This window comes from Zootoca vivipara, chromosome 1 (assembly GCF_965207765.1).
Source record: "Zootoca vivipara chromosome 1, rZooViv2.hap1.1, whole genome shotgun sequence".
In the NCBI taxonomy this organism is placed as follows: Eukaryota; Metazoa; Chordata; class Lepidosauria; order Squamata; family Lacertidae; genus Zootoca; species Zootoca vivipara.
The window spans coordinates 7,295,441-7,309,390 of record NC_142582.1 but is presented as its reverse complement, the minus strand read 5'-3'; the positions used below and the strand labels follow the sequence as shown (position 1 = coordinate 7,309,390).

General features: G+C 41.5%; 1 protein-coding gene across 3 annotated transcripts in view; it reads left to right on the top strand.

Annotated features, from left to right (window-relative positions):
- CREB1 (cAMP responsive element binding protein 1) overlaps nucleotides 1-13,091 on the top strand; it is a 33,263-nt gene extending 20,172 nt beyond the window's left edge. For all 3 annotated transcript variants that reach the window (XM_035138161.3, XM_035138180.3, XM_060282142.2), the window contains 5 exons: nucleotides 1,443-1,543; nucleotides 2,253-2,395; nucleotides 5,086-5,268; nucleotides 6,555-6,705; nucleotides 7,253-13,091. In XM_035138161.3, coding sequence (XP_034994052.3) covers nucleotides 1,443-1,543; nucleotides 2,253-2,395; nucleotides 5,086-5,268; nucleotides 6,555-6,705; nucleotides 7,253-7,397 — 723 coding nt within the window. In that variant the 3' untranslated portion in view covers nucleotides 7,398-13,091. The remainder of the gene's footprint in view (nucleotides 1-1,442; nucleotides 1,544-2,252; nucleotides 2,396-5,085; nucleotides 5,269-6,554; nucleotides 6,706-7,252) is intronic.
- The last annotated feature ends 859 nt before the right edge of the window (nucleotides 13,092-13,950 follow it).

Below are 13,950 nucleotides of genomic sequence, written 5' to 3'. Positions count from 1 at the left end.
CTCCTATTGTTTCCAGTGGTATGGAAATACTTTTTTTTTTTTAAAGTGGGAAACGGTCAAAGGGATACCAGGGATTTCCTCCGCCTTGTACTCCTGCCCTGCTACCTCGAGCCATTGTACATCCACCCAGGATTGCAGTTTTAGAGATTTCTTATTAAGAATCAATAATCACCAGATAGGCTTCATAAGTCTGTTTATACAGTTGTGTAAGCAGTACTAGGTTTTTTAGACCATCTTGATAATGATTCCTGTTTGCTGCTTTACAAGTTCTGTAGTTTCTTCTGCCTATACTTCCAGTCACTAAAGCTAGGTTTATGCTGTTTGTCCTGTAAAACCCTCCAGAGTTCAGATGACACACAGGAATTTCTAACCACAGTGAAACAAGATAAGAAACTGATAACAAAAGTGCTCGGAATTTAGGAGGAGAAGATTAAAGGCAAGAATGCAATAAGAATGCTGAAATATTAAGAAGTGTTTCACAATCTGTCAGAGGGTCTCCTTACAGAGAGTCCCCACCCATCATTTTCACCAGCTCCTCACCCAGCGTCAGCACGAGCAGCGAGTCAGAGGAGAGAAATGAGGAAGTGAGCAGAGTGGAGGGAGGGCTCTCGTATGCTACAGAGCCATTGTACCACTCTGAGGGAGAGCTAGGGGAGGGGGAGCTGAGACAGCCATTGGACACAGGGCGTCCGTTTCCCCCTACGCCTGAATTGAGGCATGCCAGCACCCGTAGGGCAAGGGGACTGCGTTTTGGGTCCCCAGGCTCTTATGCTGGGTGAAAACCAGGAAGAAGCTATTGCGAGGTTCTGATATGGACTGAGCAGTCATGTTTTCCGATACTCTTGCACTGTAAATAGCTTACACAATAAAACCCTGAAAGAAAAGACGGAGTGGAGCATCTTTACTCATGAGTAGCCGCAACCATCTGTGACACAATCCTTCCTGGTTATACTGAATATTGACGACATACCTATAGATCTTTGAGCAATTTATATTCCACAAGTGAAAGCACCTGATAGCCTTTCCAATATTGACACATGTTTGGGTTTTGCTTGTTTGTTTTTTTAATTTAAAAAAAATATTCTTTTGGGGGGGAACAGACTCGCTTTTTCTTTATTGTGTTTTCATATTCACCAGTCAACCAAGTTAGTAAGTGCTGGCCGGACACCACCTATGGATCCCATATCTACCTTCTGCTACCAAGAGCGTCGATGGCATCCCCTTTTTGCAGAGGCCAGGTTTTTATAAAATTCCATGTTCTTCTGAGCATGTTTGTTCAGAGTAGATAGGAGACCACAGTTTCTTACACTACTTGGGTCTTCAGATTTTCATGTATAGAAGAGGACCTCATGGTGTGGGTTTGCTGACCATATTCTCACCTTTACATCTGTTTTTACTTAAATATGTTTTAAACGGTAACATTACTGTGCTCTTATACCTAGATCTCCACTATTGCAGAAAGTGAAGATTCACAGGAATCCGTGGACAGTGTCACAGACTCCCAGAAACGCAGGGAAATTCTTTCCAGACGACCTTCTTACAGGTAGGAATTTAATTTCTCTTACACACATGGAGCAAATCGGCTTCTTATAATTACTGTCTAGTGACACGTCAGACACAAGCCATTTAGCTTTCAGTTTTCTTAACAACCAGTTTCTTTGTTATTCTACAAACTCCGGTACAAGTTATAGTCATACTGTATAACTATAATGTGTTCCAGATGTTTGGCACGGGGCTTCTCCTGACCTGGTTTCAGGAGAGGAAGCGAAGTCTTGTTAGGCTAGCACAATAATTTGGTTCAACACAGCCCAGTGCACCTAAATCAGTCGGATTATCCCAAACTGTACAATAGGGGCAGAAATCCTTTTTGGCTTCAGCATACAGTTTGCGCTAAGAGATGTTAATCTTGAAGTGTTGTGTTGAAATCCTGCTTGGGTATCCATAGGTCAAGTCCTGCTGAGGAAGTAAGAGCCATATTCAGAGGCATTTCACAGCTGAATACCTGTTGCTATAGGAGCAAATGGCAGATGAGGCTTTATGCTCCCAGCTAACCCCATAGGGAACAGGATACGTACTGGGAATGGGTGGGCCCTCTGTCTGATCCAGCCAGGCTTTCCTTTAGGCTCTTACCCTGCCAGTGTGACAGCCTGGGCATTCTGTCCCCGCCCTTCCAATTATACCAATTCTGCCGCCCCAAAATACGGAAGCTACTAGAAGCTGGTAAGATTTCTACAATATTCTTCCCTTTTCAGAAAAATCTTGAACGACTTGTCCTCAGATGCCCCAGGAGTGCCAAGGATTGAAGAAGAAAAGTCTGAAGAAGAAGCAACAGCACCTGCCATCACGACTGTCACGGTGCCAACTCCAATTTACCAGACAAGCAGTGGGCAATACAGTATGTTGCTTGTGTTTCTGGTCTGAGAAGTGGAGAGGAAGTATACTTCAGAGATTTGGTTTTTAAAAGATGGCAAGAATGCTTAGTATTTATATTATGAATTTTTCCTAAGTGTTCAAAACGTGAAGCCCCACGTTTGCTACTCCCAAGTTTTGAAATTGTGGTGCCAGAAATGCTGGAAGGAGAGAAACAGGAAATACGTGGGAAGAGGCCAAAAGGTAATACAGGCAGGACACAGTGCTTTTTTTCTAGAAAAAGGGAACTCACAATGAGCACCTTCCTCGTTCTCTTAAAATGGCAATGGTGCCTAGCTGAGAGGTGCTGGAACCCACCTGAGAGGTGCTGGGGCTGAGTTTCTGTGAGTTTCCCCTGAAAAGGTGCCCTTTGGATGCAAAGGTTCCTACTTTCACCAAAGGCCAGCTTCCTGGTCTGGCAAAATAAACAACACTTCCTTGATGCAATGGATCAGTAGAACATGTTCCAGTTGCAGTTTTCATGTGAGAAGCATTGCCATGTGGATTGTCCTTACTCAGTAAACTTTAAGGGCTGGAGGGGGGGGGAGGCAGATGAAGAGCATGGTGCTTGCAACTGTTTGTTTGCCCTGGTCCCCAGTGTGGTCCTGATTTTCTTTTAGGGACTGGTGTTGCTGATATCAACCATCACTATGGCAATGCTCTGCATGCAGGTATTGTCTGCATGAATGGACTGGTGTAAATGTGAAGGAGCTGAGGAGTCTTGTGCTAGAAGCACTGAATGAGGGGACCGTGTGCGAATGGTATTTGTGCTGCCGTCTGGATGAGGTGGAGCAGACCGAGGGACTTCATGAAAGAGAATAGACTCATGAAATAAAAACCAGAAGAGAAACTGTATGTGAAGAACGAAAAGGAACTGAGATAAAGAGACGGAGGAATGCTAGAGTGGAGATCTGAGAAAAGGGTGTAGATAAAAACAGAACCGTGCAGGGTAGAGAAGAGGAGGAAACAAAATGAAAAAACAAAAAACCTTAATCATTTTAATGGGCAGAGCTTCATAGAGGCATGTCAGAAGCAGAATGATAACTTTGATGGGCTTTATGTCATTCGTTATTTGTAACTAATATTCTGTTGATCTACGCATTTTTTTTCACATTACTGAAAAGCTCACATAGTAAATACCTAATGATCACCAAAATCAATATTTAGAGGGTCTCATTGTTACTCTTGAAATGTAAGTTGTAAATATTTATTTTGCCCATAAAGTAGATATTTTCACTCTGCAGGAGGAAATTATTATCTAAATTAGGTTGTTAAAAAAACAAACATGGTTGCAAGGAATACAAACTTAACTGACAAGCTGATGACAGTTTTTTAACATTGGCCTGTGTGGTGATCGCAGTCCCAGCTGCTGGGGTTTCAGTCTCAGGGCAGTATCTCCCTAGATTGACAACGGTAATAGATGAAATTTCTGTGGAGACGTCAGTATTTTCCAATAAAAACCACTCTTTCAACCAGCAAAAAGCCGCAGCTTCAAAATAAATCTTTAAATCTGGCTTCTTCACCTGAGCTCTATCTGTATCAGGTTTAGGAATCAGAGTTATGAATGCATCTTTCCAGGTCTCGGGTGCTCTGTCCCCTCTTAAAATCTTGTTGCCTACCTCCATCAGCGGTTGTATCAGCCAATCTTTTAAAGATTTATAATATTTGGAGGTTACCCCATCAGGTCCTGGGGCCTTGCCGTTTTTCAACTCATTGATTGCTACTTCCACTTCCTGTCTTGTAATCAACTCATTCAGTAGGATCTTCTTTTCAGTTGGAATCTTTTGAATCCATTTTTGTCCAAGAACTTTCCCATTTTATCCTCTTCCTCAATTTTCCATTCAATTTCTTGATTTATTACTGTATTTGTGAGAATTGCACTTGTAATGCTTTAATTTCTTTTTGAATTTGCTGGCTTTTCGGATTAGATCTGCTCCCAGCAGAGGAACGATTTTTCAAAGTCCTCTCTCTCTTTTAACAATCCTTTTTAATTCTGTTAAATAATCTCCTCCCCCCCCCATCTCTTTTGAGGGGAGGGTTGACAGTCTTCTATGGAAATTACAGATGTCTTAGACTGATTTCTCTGCTTCGGTAACCTTTTCTGCTCTCCAATTCAATCAGTGGAAAGGGGCTGGCTTCTGTTCCATTTTAAAACACCAATTCCATGTCCATATTAGTCCAAATTTGCCAAATGAAATGTTCAAAGTACTCAGGATAACATCCTTTAGTGATTGTCCTTTGGAAGTATCAATCGCTGTCGCCAATCAGTCCTGCAGCATCGCACCGTCAAAGGAAGTGATAGATCCGTTTGCGCTGCAGCTCCGACCCCCTCGCTCTCAGGGGCTCAAAATAGAGCCTTTTCCGGGGAGGTGGGAGCCTGCAATCCACGCTAGCTGGACGTCCACGTTCCCAAAAAGCTCGATTTGGGATTTCTAAGGGGACCTGCTGCGCTGAAGCGGTGTCCCCAGCCTTTGACGTGCCGGGTTTCGCTCTGACGAGCAAAACCTCGACCGAAATGGTTGCACGATCGACTGCCCTGTCGCCACATTCATAAAAAAAATGAAACGGATTTAATTTTCAAATTGTTGGTTTGACTAAAGGAGTGAGGACAGTTGTGTGTATGGCACTGAGGAGGTCAATATTCTAATATGCTGGCTCACATCTGCCTGCTTTCAGTTGCCATCACCCAGGGAGGTGCAATCCAGCTGGCTAATAATGGCACCGATGGCGTCCAAGGCCTACAGACGCTCACCATGACCAATGCCGCTGCAACCCAGCCCGGTACCACCATTTTACAGTACGCCCAGACCACGGATGGACAGCAGATTCTCGTGCCCAGCAACCAAGTTGTTGTACAAGGTAAAGTAAGAGCAGTTTTAATCAATTTGCTCAAGTTTAGCACTAGATACGCGCTGTGTGTGAAATTATTTTTTCCCATAAGGAATCACTGTGCACATGTAATAGTTGTGAAACACAATACTTTTAAGCACATACCTGTTTCTAAGGAAGCTGCAGTACACTCTGCTGGTCTAGCAATAGTAGGCAGTAAACTAAAGTAGTTAGTAATGGGCCAGAATTCTGAATGCTAATAGCTAGACAATAGCATAGTTTTGTTTTTGGTTTTTTAAAAGTGTCCTTCCTTCAAGATTTTGTTTCTGGTGCTACCAAGTAATCTTTGGCAACAGTAACCTATCAAAAGTGGGGACATTACAGTGGTACCTCATGTTGCATAAGGGATCCGTTCCAGAGCCCCGTACGCAACATGAAGCGCTGTGTCTGCGCATGTGCATGGTGCGATTCGGCGCTTCTGCGCATGACGTCATTTGTCACGTCTGTGCATGTGCAAACTGCTGAACCCGGAAGTTACCCGTTCCGGTACTTCTGGGTTCGGTGCGTACGTATCCCGTGTCGTACGCAACCCACAGCATTCGTAACAAGAGGTATGACTGTATTTACTTTTGGAGCAAAGAGCTATCCAATAGCTAATTTGATAGGTGGGGGTGCCCAAACTAGAGTTTACTCTTCTTCCTCCTTGAAAGTCCCTAGGGTTAATTTTAAGTTTAATTGAACATGACTGTTCACTAGCACACACAAAAACAATTATGTGTCTGGCCAAGCCTGATGAAAAAAAGAGCAATGGCTTTGAAGAGTAATATGTGGAAAATAAGGAGTCAGGGAGAAACACAGGAGGAAACAGGTGTGTACAGCAGAAGCCTATAATTTGTCAAAGGTTCTGGGTAGGAGGAGCAGTAGCAATGGCTGCAGAGAGGGATGGTGGAGACTGGGAAAGGGTTGATCGTGAACTGGAAGTGGGGTGATATATTGAATTGGAGAAGGGTCTGGGCAAGATAAGTAGAAGAGAGAGCTAGGGTACAAGGAGGCCATATGAAGCAGGATCAAAAAGTAAGAACGGGCAGGGATGAGCAAAGCAACAGAGGCAAGTAAGATGTGGAGAAAGCTTTACACATTTGCAGCACAGCATGGAAGCAACACAAAGGTGTCATCAACCGTGCAGCTTCAGGTAATGTGGGGAGAGGTTCTTAGTCTGAAATGACAGGTTTCCCTCCCCCCCTCCCCCAGTTTAGGCTTCCAGAGCTGTCAGACCTAATACCCCTGCATTCCCTGATGCTTTTTTCCCCTCTTAGCTGCCTCAGGAGATGTCCAGACCTACCAAATTCGCACAGCACCTACAAGCACCATTGCACCTGGTGTCGTGATGGCATCCTCCCCAGCACTTCCCACCCAGCCAGCAGAGGAAGCAGCACGGAAGAGAGAAGTCCGCCTAATGAAGAACAGGTTTGTGTGCTCTGGAGGACTGGCCCAAGACATCTTTCTGCCTTAGGTGGACCAGCAGACACCCCCCCTCCCCTCTACCCAGCTCCCCACAATCCTGCAGAAGGATTTGTTACCAGGTGGAACTGAGGGTGTGGCAGAAATTTGGCTGTGTCTGAAAAATAAAATAAGCAAAAATGTGGCTCCTAAAGGTATCCCTCAGCATGAAGGGCAAGAAAAGTTGTGGTGTGTAGTACCTTCCTCCTCTCACCATATCCCAAAATTACCTAGCTAAAAAATCAGTCCAGAAAGGGAAATAACACCAAATGCAAAATATATACCATGCAGTTGAATTGCATATGTGGAATTACCTCCCTTTGCTTCAGAAGGTTCCTGATAGGTCAGGCAAGCAATATAAAGAGCATAAAGGAACATAAAGAAGAATTGTGTTTATGCTACTCCCAAACAAACAAAAAAATATTATACTATTCAGTTAGTTCTGCCTCAGTTTTACCAGTTTAAAATCTGTGAACATACTGACTTGAGCTTTAATATTCTGTTTTGCCTACAGGGAAGCAGCACGTGAGTGTCGCAGGAAGAAAAAGGAATATGTCAAATGTCTAGAAAACAGAGTAGCTGTGCTTGAAAACCAAAACAAGACATTGATTGAAGAGCTAAAAGCACTTAAGGACCTTTATTGCCACAAATCGGATTAATTTTAGATCCCCATTTTTGGTTTGTTAATGTCAGAGAAAGACTGCTTTGGTGACTGCCAGAAAGACAAAGTGGACTTTTTATTTTCTAAACATTTCTCCTTTTTTTTCTACGCGCAAAACTGCCTGAAAGCAACTGCAGAATTTTATTCGTCTGTGCTTTGCATTAAACTGTGAATGTTGAAACACCTGCCTCCACTTCTCCCCCACCTTCCCTCTCCCTTCCCCCGAATTATTTTCACCACAGTGCATCCTGGTTGAGAAGAAAGAGAACAGACTTCCTCATCTCCCATCTTCTTCGAGGAATATTAACGTTCACTTCTGAAGTTGGGTTTTTGTGTGTGTGTGTACGCACAGAGAGGGGGTTATTTCATAATACTTCCAAGAATTAAACACTGAGCTCATCTGAACCCCTCAGAGATGGTTATCACGAAGTATTAGGTGGGCTGGATGCGTACCCAAGGTATGCTCTGAGGAAGCTATGGTTGCCAAATTATTGCATGGTTTCAAACGTCCATTATCATACTTTACAGTTGCAGCTACATGGTAGAATGATGCCAAAATACGTGTACTTCAGGTATGTAGGTATGTACCCAGTAGGAATTAAATGAGCATATAGAGAAGGGTTGGGGAGAAGGTGGGATAGTCACCTGTAACCTCCACCTGTGTTTTAGATGTTTTCTATATGATAAAAGATGATTCCATTGATTTCCTGTTTTTTATATATATAAAAAAAGAGATTTCATGTGTTCAGTCTTTCGATTGCCCGTAAAGAAATAATCTAAGGTTTATGATATCCTAAGGGGACATGGACTCCTAGCAAGCGGTAGAGCAGGAACGGTAACGTTCTGCTTTAGCTTACAAGTCCATGAGATTATCATAAAATATAATCCATTAAAATACCATTTTTGTTTTGCATTATCCAGAGGTGATGTTATACAAGGCAACCACCAGCAGTGCATACTTTAGTGAAGAAAGGAGTGAATGTTAACACTTTTTCGTGCAAATGACCTGGTAGAGAATTTATTTATTTTTAATCTACCTATTGTGCACACAGATGGTATGAAATTGAACTTTGCTGACTTGTTAAACCTAAGTCATCAGCCAGACCTGAATCCCAGTTAAGCTATCTGATTTCAGTAGGACTCATTTAGGGATCAAGCTGGATCTGAGTAAAAGTTTCTCATCTGCAGACATTCAAACCCTAAGGAGTAAAAAGAAAAAAACTTCCCCTAAAGTATGTTGCAGGAATCAGTAATCTGATTAATCAATATAATATATTTAAGGCAGCAAATCAGCCGTTCAGCATTAGAAATTCCTTTGTTTAAGCTATGTTCTTTGGCTACTTAGAGGTGGAATCAGTTCTCTGGAGACAGAATGGAATTATTTAAGAGAACATGAAGTTATTTTGAATCTCTAACCCCAGCAGTTATTTTGATCTTCATCTATAAAAGCCTGCACATAAAACAAGCCTGCTCCTGAAAGTGTATTAGTTAACAGATCTTCTTAAAGGTGATAAAACCAAAATGGCATATTGCAATGTTTTATCAGTTAAATTGACCTGTAGCAATAATCTGTAGCTAGTAATTTTACTTAATAGTGCACATTTTTAAACAAAACAAAAGCAGATTCCTGCAAAGAAATGGGATGATAGATTATGGAGAACTCGAATCCACAATTTTTACCTGCCTTGTGAGGTTTGTTCCCCTCCCCGAAATTTTGGTAGAATCATGATCTCTGCTGATTTTCTCGAATTGCTAACCTCATTGAAAACCATTGTATGTGTTGATCTTGGTTTGAGAAAGCCTCTTTCAAAGCTGGCTGTTGATGTGTCAGGTAATCTGTTTAAACATTATGTAACAATCTAAAATTTGTTCATCAGGAAAGCAACCACCATAAGTCTCTGCTCGCTATGTTCTTGGCATCTCCTGCAATTAGCTGAGAGAGTTGCATTTCAGCAAGAGAGATCAGCAGACAAATGGGTTGTGGTGGGGCTGACCCTATGCTTAATTGCAACCTTTCCCAGGTTCCATTCGGTCAAAGGAGGCTCAACATGAACAGCTTGCAGAATCTAGTGTGGCTTGTCTATAGGTCAATTCAGGGTTTTCATTCTGGAATCTTTCACCAGCAATAAAATAACATCTGTCAGTTTTCACTTACCCAATACCAAGATATCTGGCATTTCTTATGAAATACAACAATTTCCTATTTCTTATGTTTTCAGTAACCCAAGTTCAGACTTTACTGGTATGTCCTTTGGAATTCTAACAGCCAAAAGGAACTGAAGACAATGCAAAAAAACAAGCAAACCCTTATTTTGTATATCACTAATTTATTGAACAAACAGCAAGGTTGTCTTACCTGGTTGTTTTGCATTTGGTCTCTTTGCCGCTTAACAGAACTTTTGCTAAAATACTAAGTTGGTTGCCAGGCTTAATTGGGGGGAAAAAGGTGTAGAAAGGGCTAGCTCCATTGTAGTCATCATACATAGGTCTGGTTTCAAGTACAGTTTCTATCTTTTACAATATAAAAGGTACCATGTAGGCAATTGAAATATTGCCCAGGGTGCTCTTCTAACAGATATTCTTGGAAAATGCGTATGTTTAAAATATGTACATATATAAAATATATATACACAGTATATAATCTATAGCTCTGAGAGCTTTTAAGTCAGGAATGCTGAGTATTATAGTATATTGAGGTCAGAAAAAAGTTTTACTCTGTGTGTGTGAGAGAGAGAATGTGCATGCGTGTGAATACACACGCTTCAGCCTCTTGTTTGAGCTACATTCTTCTGGCGCTTATTGATATGTTGTATTGTTGTTCACTTACCCATATTGAGTGATTTTATTTCACTGCAATTTGTATTTTTTTAGAAAGTGAATTATGGAATTATGTCAGCCATTTTAAGCTCCTCTCTTCCCCCAGATTCTTCACTTTGTGCTTTGTCTCTTTGGCAGCTATACATTAAGGCAAAAATAAAAGGAAAAGATTTGCTTTATACAAAGGGAACTAATGACCCCCCCTTTTTTTAGGTGAGAAAAATATTTCCCCAGTTTTCTTGCTTTTGTGTGGTTTCTAGTATCTTACTCCAGCTATTGTCAGCAGCATTGCTTGAGTGTGAAAGCACACATCCGTCTAAAACAAGTTTGGTGGTTCTGTAATGTCTCTATTTCAGAAACAATTATCTGAAGCTAAATAATTCCCAGTAAGGTGAGAACTTGCAGTATGACCAAAATCAGTTTTGGTTATGAGCTCAAATACATGACCTGCAGCCTTGGGTGCTGTTGAATGCTAGAATGTACAACTTCATGCTACAGGTGGAGATTGAATGTTTGATTGTGCTCCCACGTGTATTTTAAAAAATCCTGCCCATAAAGAAACTAGTGTTATGGAGAAGGGTATACTATAGCCTTCCACTGACATCTTAGTCTTTAATGTTTGGGGGTGTTGTTGTGATAAGGCAAACATTTCAATTGCCACCTGCAGTGTGAAGTGGCAGCACAGTCACAGTTCAGATGCCTTTGAGGGTATTGATCATGCAGCTTGGCTCTTAATCTCATTACTTTTAGCTAATCCACTGACTCGCAGGATAAACTTTGTAAGAGGCAATTCTTGCAGGGGGGGGGGATCTGCAGGGCAGGACCAAAAATCTACAGGCCAGTGGAAGTTAGGTAGATTACAGTCCTTTTAATGGCATTAGAAATGTGGCAGAGGGTCGTATTTAATTACTAGAACAATCGTATGAGAAAAGGGGAAAGTAAATTTTGGTGATACCAATTTCATTTTGTAGTTTGTGAACAGAACTGAACATTTCAAGGATCGAATCCTGATGAAAAGAATGTAAGATGCATGGATTTGTTTTCCTTAAAGAGTGAAGCTACATAACACACCCAGATTTATCAGAAAGCACAACCCTTGAGTATTTCCTGCTGGCAATTAAGATGAGTTGATGTAATGGGTTTATTTTATATACTATAAACCCATGGTTGCATACTTATGCCTATGGCTAGATTTTATCAAGTCTTCTAAAAAATTTTAGATATAAAGTACACCAACTTCTTGTTCTGAGCACACTGAGAAGCACAGCCAGCTTGGAACTGTTAAATATATGGTGCTGAAATTTTAGCAGTGCACTGTTTTGTGATACGTTCATCTTCCATGCTGACTATAGCTTAAGAATTATTGCATGGCTTCACTGCAAGATGAGAAATCAGTAGGCGGCATATCAGACGGCAATCCCAAATGCAGGTCCCGGCTAGCTTGAAGTAACGAGTCGTACATTTTTAAGTCATGTATACAGAGTCAGAAATGATGAGGGTTTGTTCGGGATTGTTATTTTGAACCCCTTTCCTTGCTTATACCTGTGAGGAATCTCACCACATCTTACTGTACCTTTTTACTCACTTTCTCAGGGTTTGCGTGCACACGTAAGTTTTCACCAATGGAGCATTTATTTCCAAGATGCTAGGTGTCAAGGGGGGGGATCTGTAGCGTACCCCAGTGTAATGAGACAACTGAGAACAACTACGCTGGGATTTAGCTGCAAAAATTAAGCACCGAGGTCCTATGGTTGCCATTCACTTGCAGTGCTTTCTGAATATGACCCAGTCACCACTACCTACCACAATAACTATGCTGTATTGTTTACATATGGCCTCTTAGTCTCACATTGAACCCAAGGCACATCAAACCTCTCTAATTATCTGGAAGTTCTCAGTTGAATTTCTCCTCCTGATTGACTTGTTGATAATGGAATCAAGTTAAGAGATTGGTGCTGATTTAAAAACAACCATTGGCTCTATCATTCTAAGATTCTACTGTATCAGTCAGTCACTTGAGCCTTGGGCCGCATATTGATTTGATGGACAGTGTGAGGCAGGAAGAAAGAGGAGAGGAGACCTAAAACAATTTGATCGTATTCAATAAGGTCATGATAAATAATGGGGAGATTATTTTTAATATGTTTTCTACCAGTTGCACTTGAGCCAGATACCACTCCATGTCTGTAATATAATTATTTTTGTTTTGAAATAAGAAAGAAGAAACCACATGCTAGACCTTCAATTCCATTTACAACCCTTCTACTTTATGTATGACCATTCTGCTTGCAAGAACACACAGGGAGAAAGTTGTGCAAGTGAAGCACCTTCTCTAAAGCTCCTTCATTATGTTTGGAAGGCGGTTTACACATGAAGAAATCACAATGCAAAATTTCAAGTTTCTGGAATGGGGATGGCTATGCTATTTTTATTTAAGAGAAACTAAAATTCACCCCCATTTCTGATTCTTCACCCAAAACAATCAGCACAAAACAGGGTATTGAACTTTGAAAAAAGTTTCCTCTTGAAATTAAATTGCTGAGCAAAGAAATATGAACTGGGGATGGGTTAATTTCATTTTAGAATCCTCTATTTCCTAGAAACATCCCTGTTTTAATTTTGTAATTATCCTTTTGTGCGTTTATTTCCCCTCCCCCCATGTACTGAGTTACACTGCTTTTTATTAACATTGTGTACATACTAACTGCTTTGTGTTTCAGAATGCTAGTAATTGCTTTGTATATTAAAGTGATCCTTGTGAATTTGTGAATTGTCATAAAAGTGCTTTTTCTTACTGTAAAGTTTGTGGTATAAACTGTCATAACACCCTTTTTACACATTTATGTGCAGACACATAAACATGCTTTTAAAATCATTTTGAAGTCTCTTTTCTTCAGGGAAGGAGGGTAATTTATCTTGATGCCGTTGACTTCAGCAATACTTCCCACTTGACCACTTAAGAGCAAAACATTTAAAAAGAAATGCTCCGAAGGCCCAATCATATGTATACTTTCTGTCAAGCTGGCGAGGGACCCTAGGATGCAGCCCAAGGGTTGCTTTGGGGGCAGAGACAGGTATGCTAGCAGGAGAGTTTATGCCACCAGATGTACTTCAGAACACCTGCAGAAAGCTCCCCTAATCTAGATGTACCAGGGACCCAAGGGGACATGGGGAATGGTAGAGATGGGCACAAAAGTGCCACATCTAATTCCCATTCATGTCCCTGGCACACCCACAAAAATGATGTTGCCTTTCATTATTAACGGGAGGGAAGAAATGGAAAAAAGCTGCTCCCTTGCCTAGGAAATGGGGAGGCTGGGCTGAAGAAATGTGTAGAACCATAGCAACGGCCCCTCCTAACCTCCCAGCTCCACATTTTGTACCAAAATAATAGCACAGATCACTTGTGCCACTTTCCTCAGAATGGTGCTGATGATGCCAAAGTTGCAGGTTTTCCCCCGCACAAAGGGACAGCTGCATATTCCTGCGTTGCAGGTGGTTGAACTAGATGATCCTCGAGGTCCCTTCTAATTCTATGATTCTACACCACAAGCTTCCAGGGGTTGATGCTTATTATCTCTGCCAGGGTGGGGCGGGGCAGGTCATTCGGGTTTTTCAGCATGATGCTCTGCTCAACCTTAGATCCAGCTCAAACTGAGCATGCGCCCTAGGATGGACTGTCAAATCCTACAGCACGAAAAGTGCTGCACAGGATACAGGTTGAGATGCAGTGG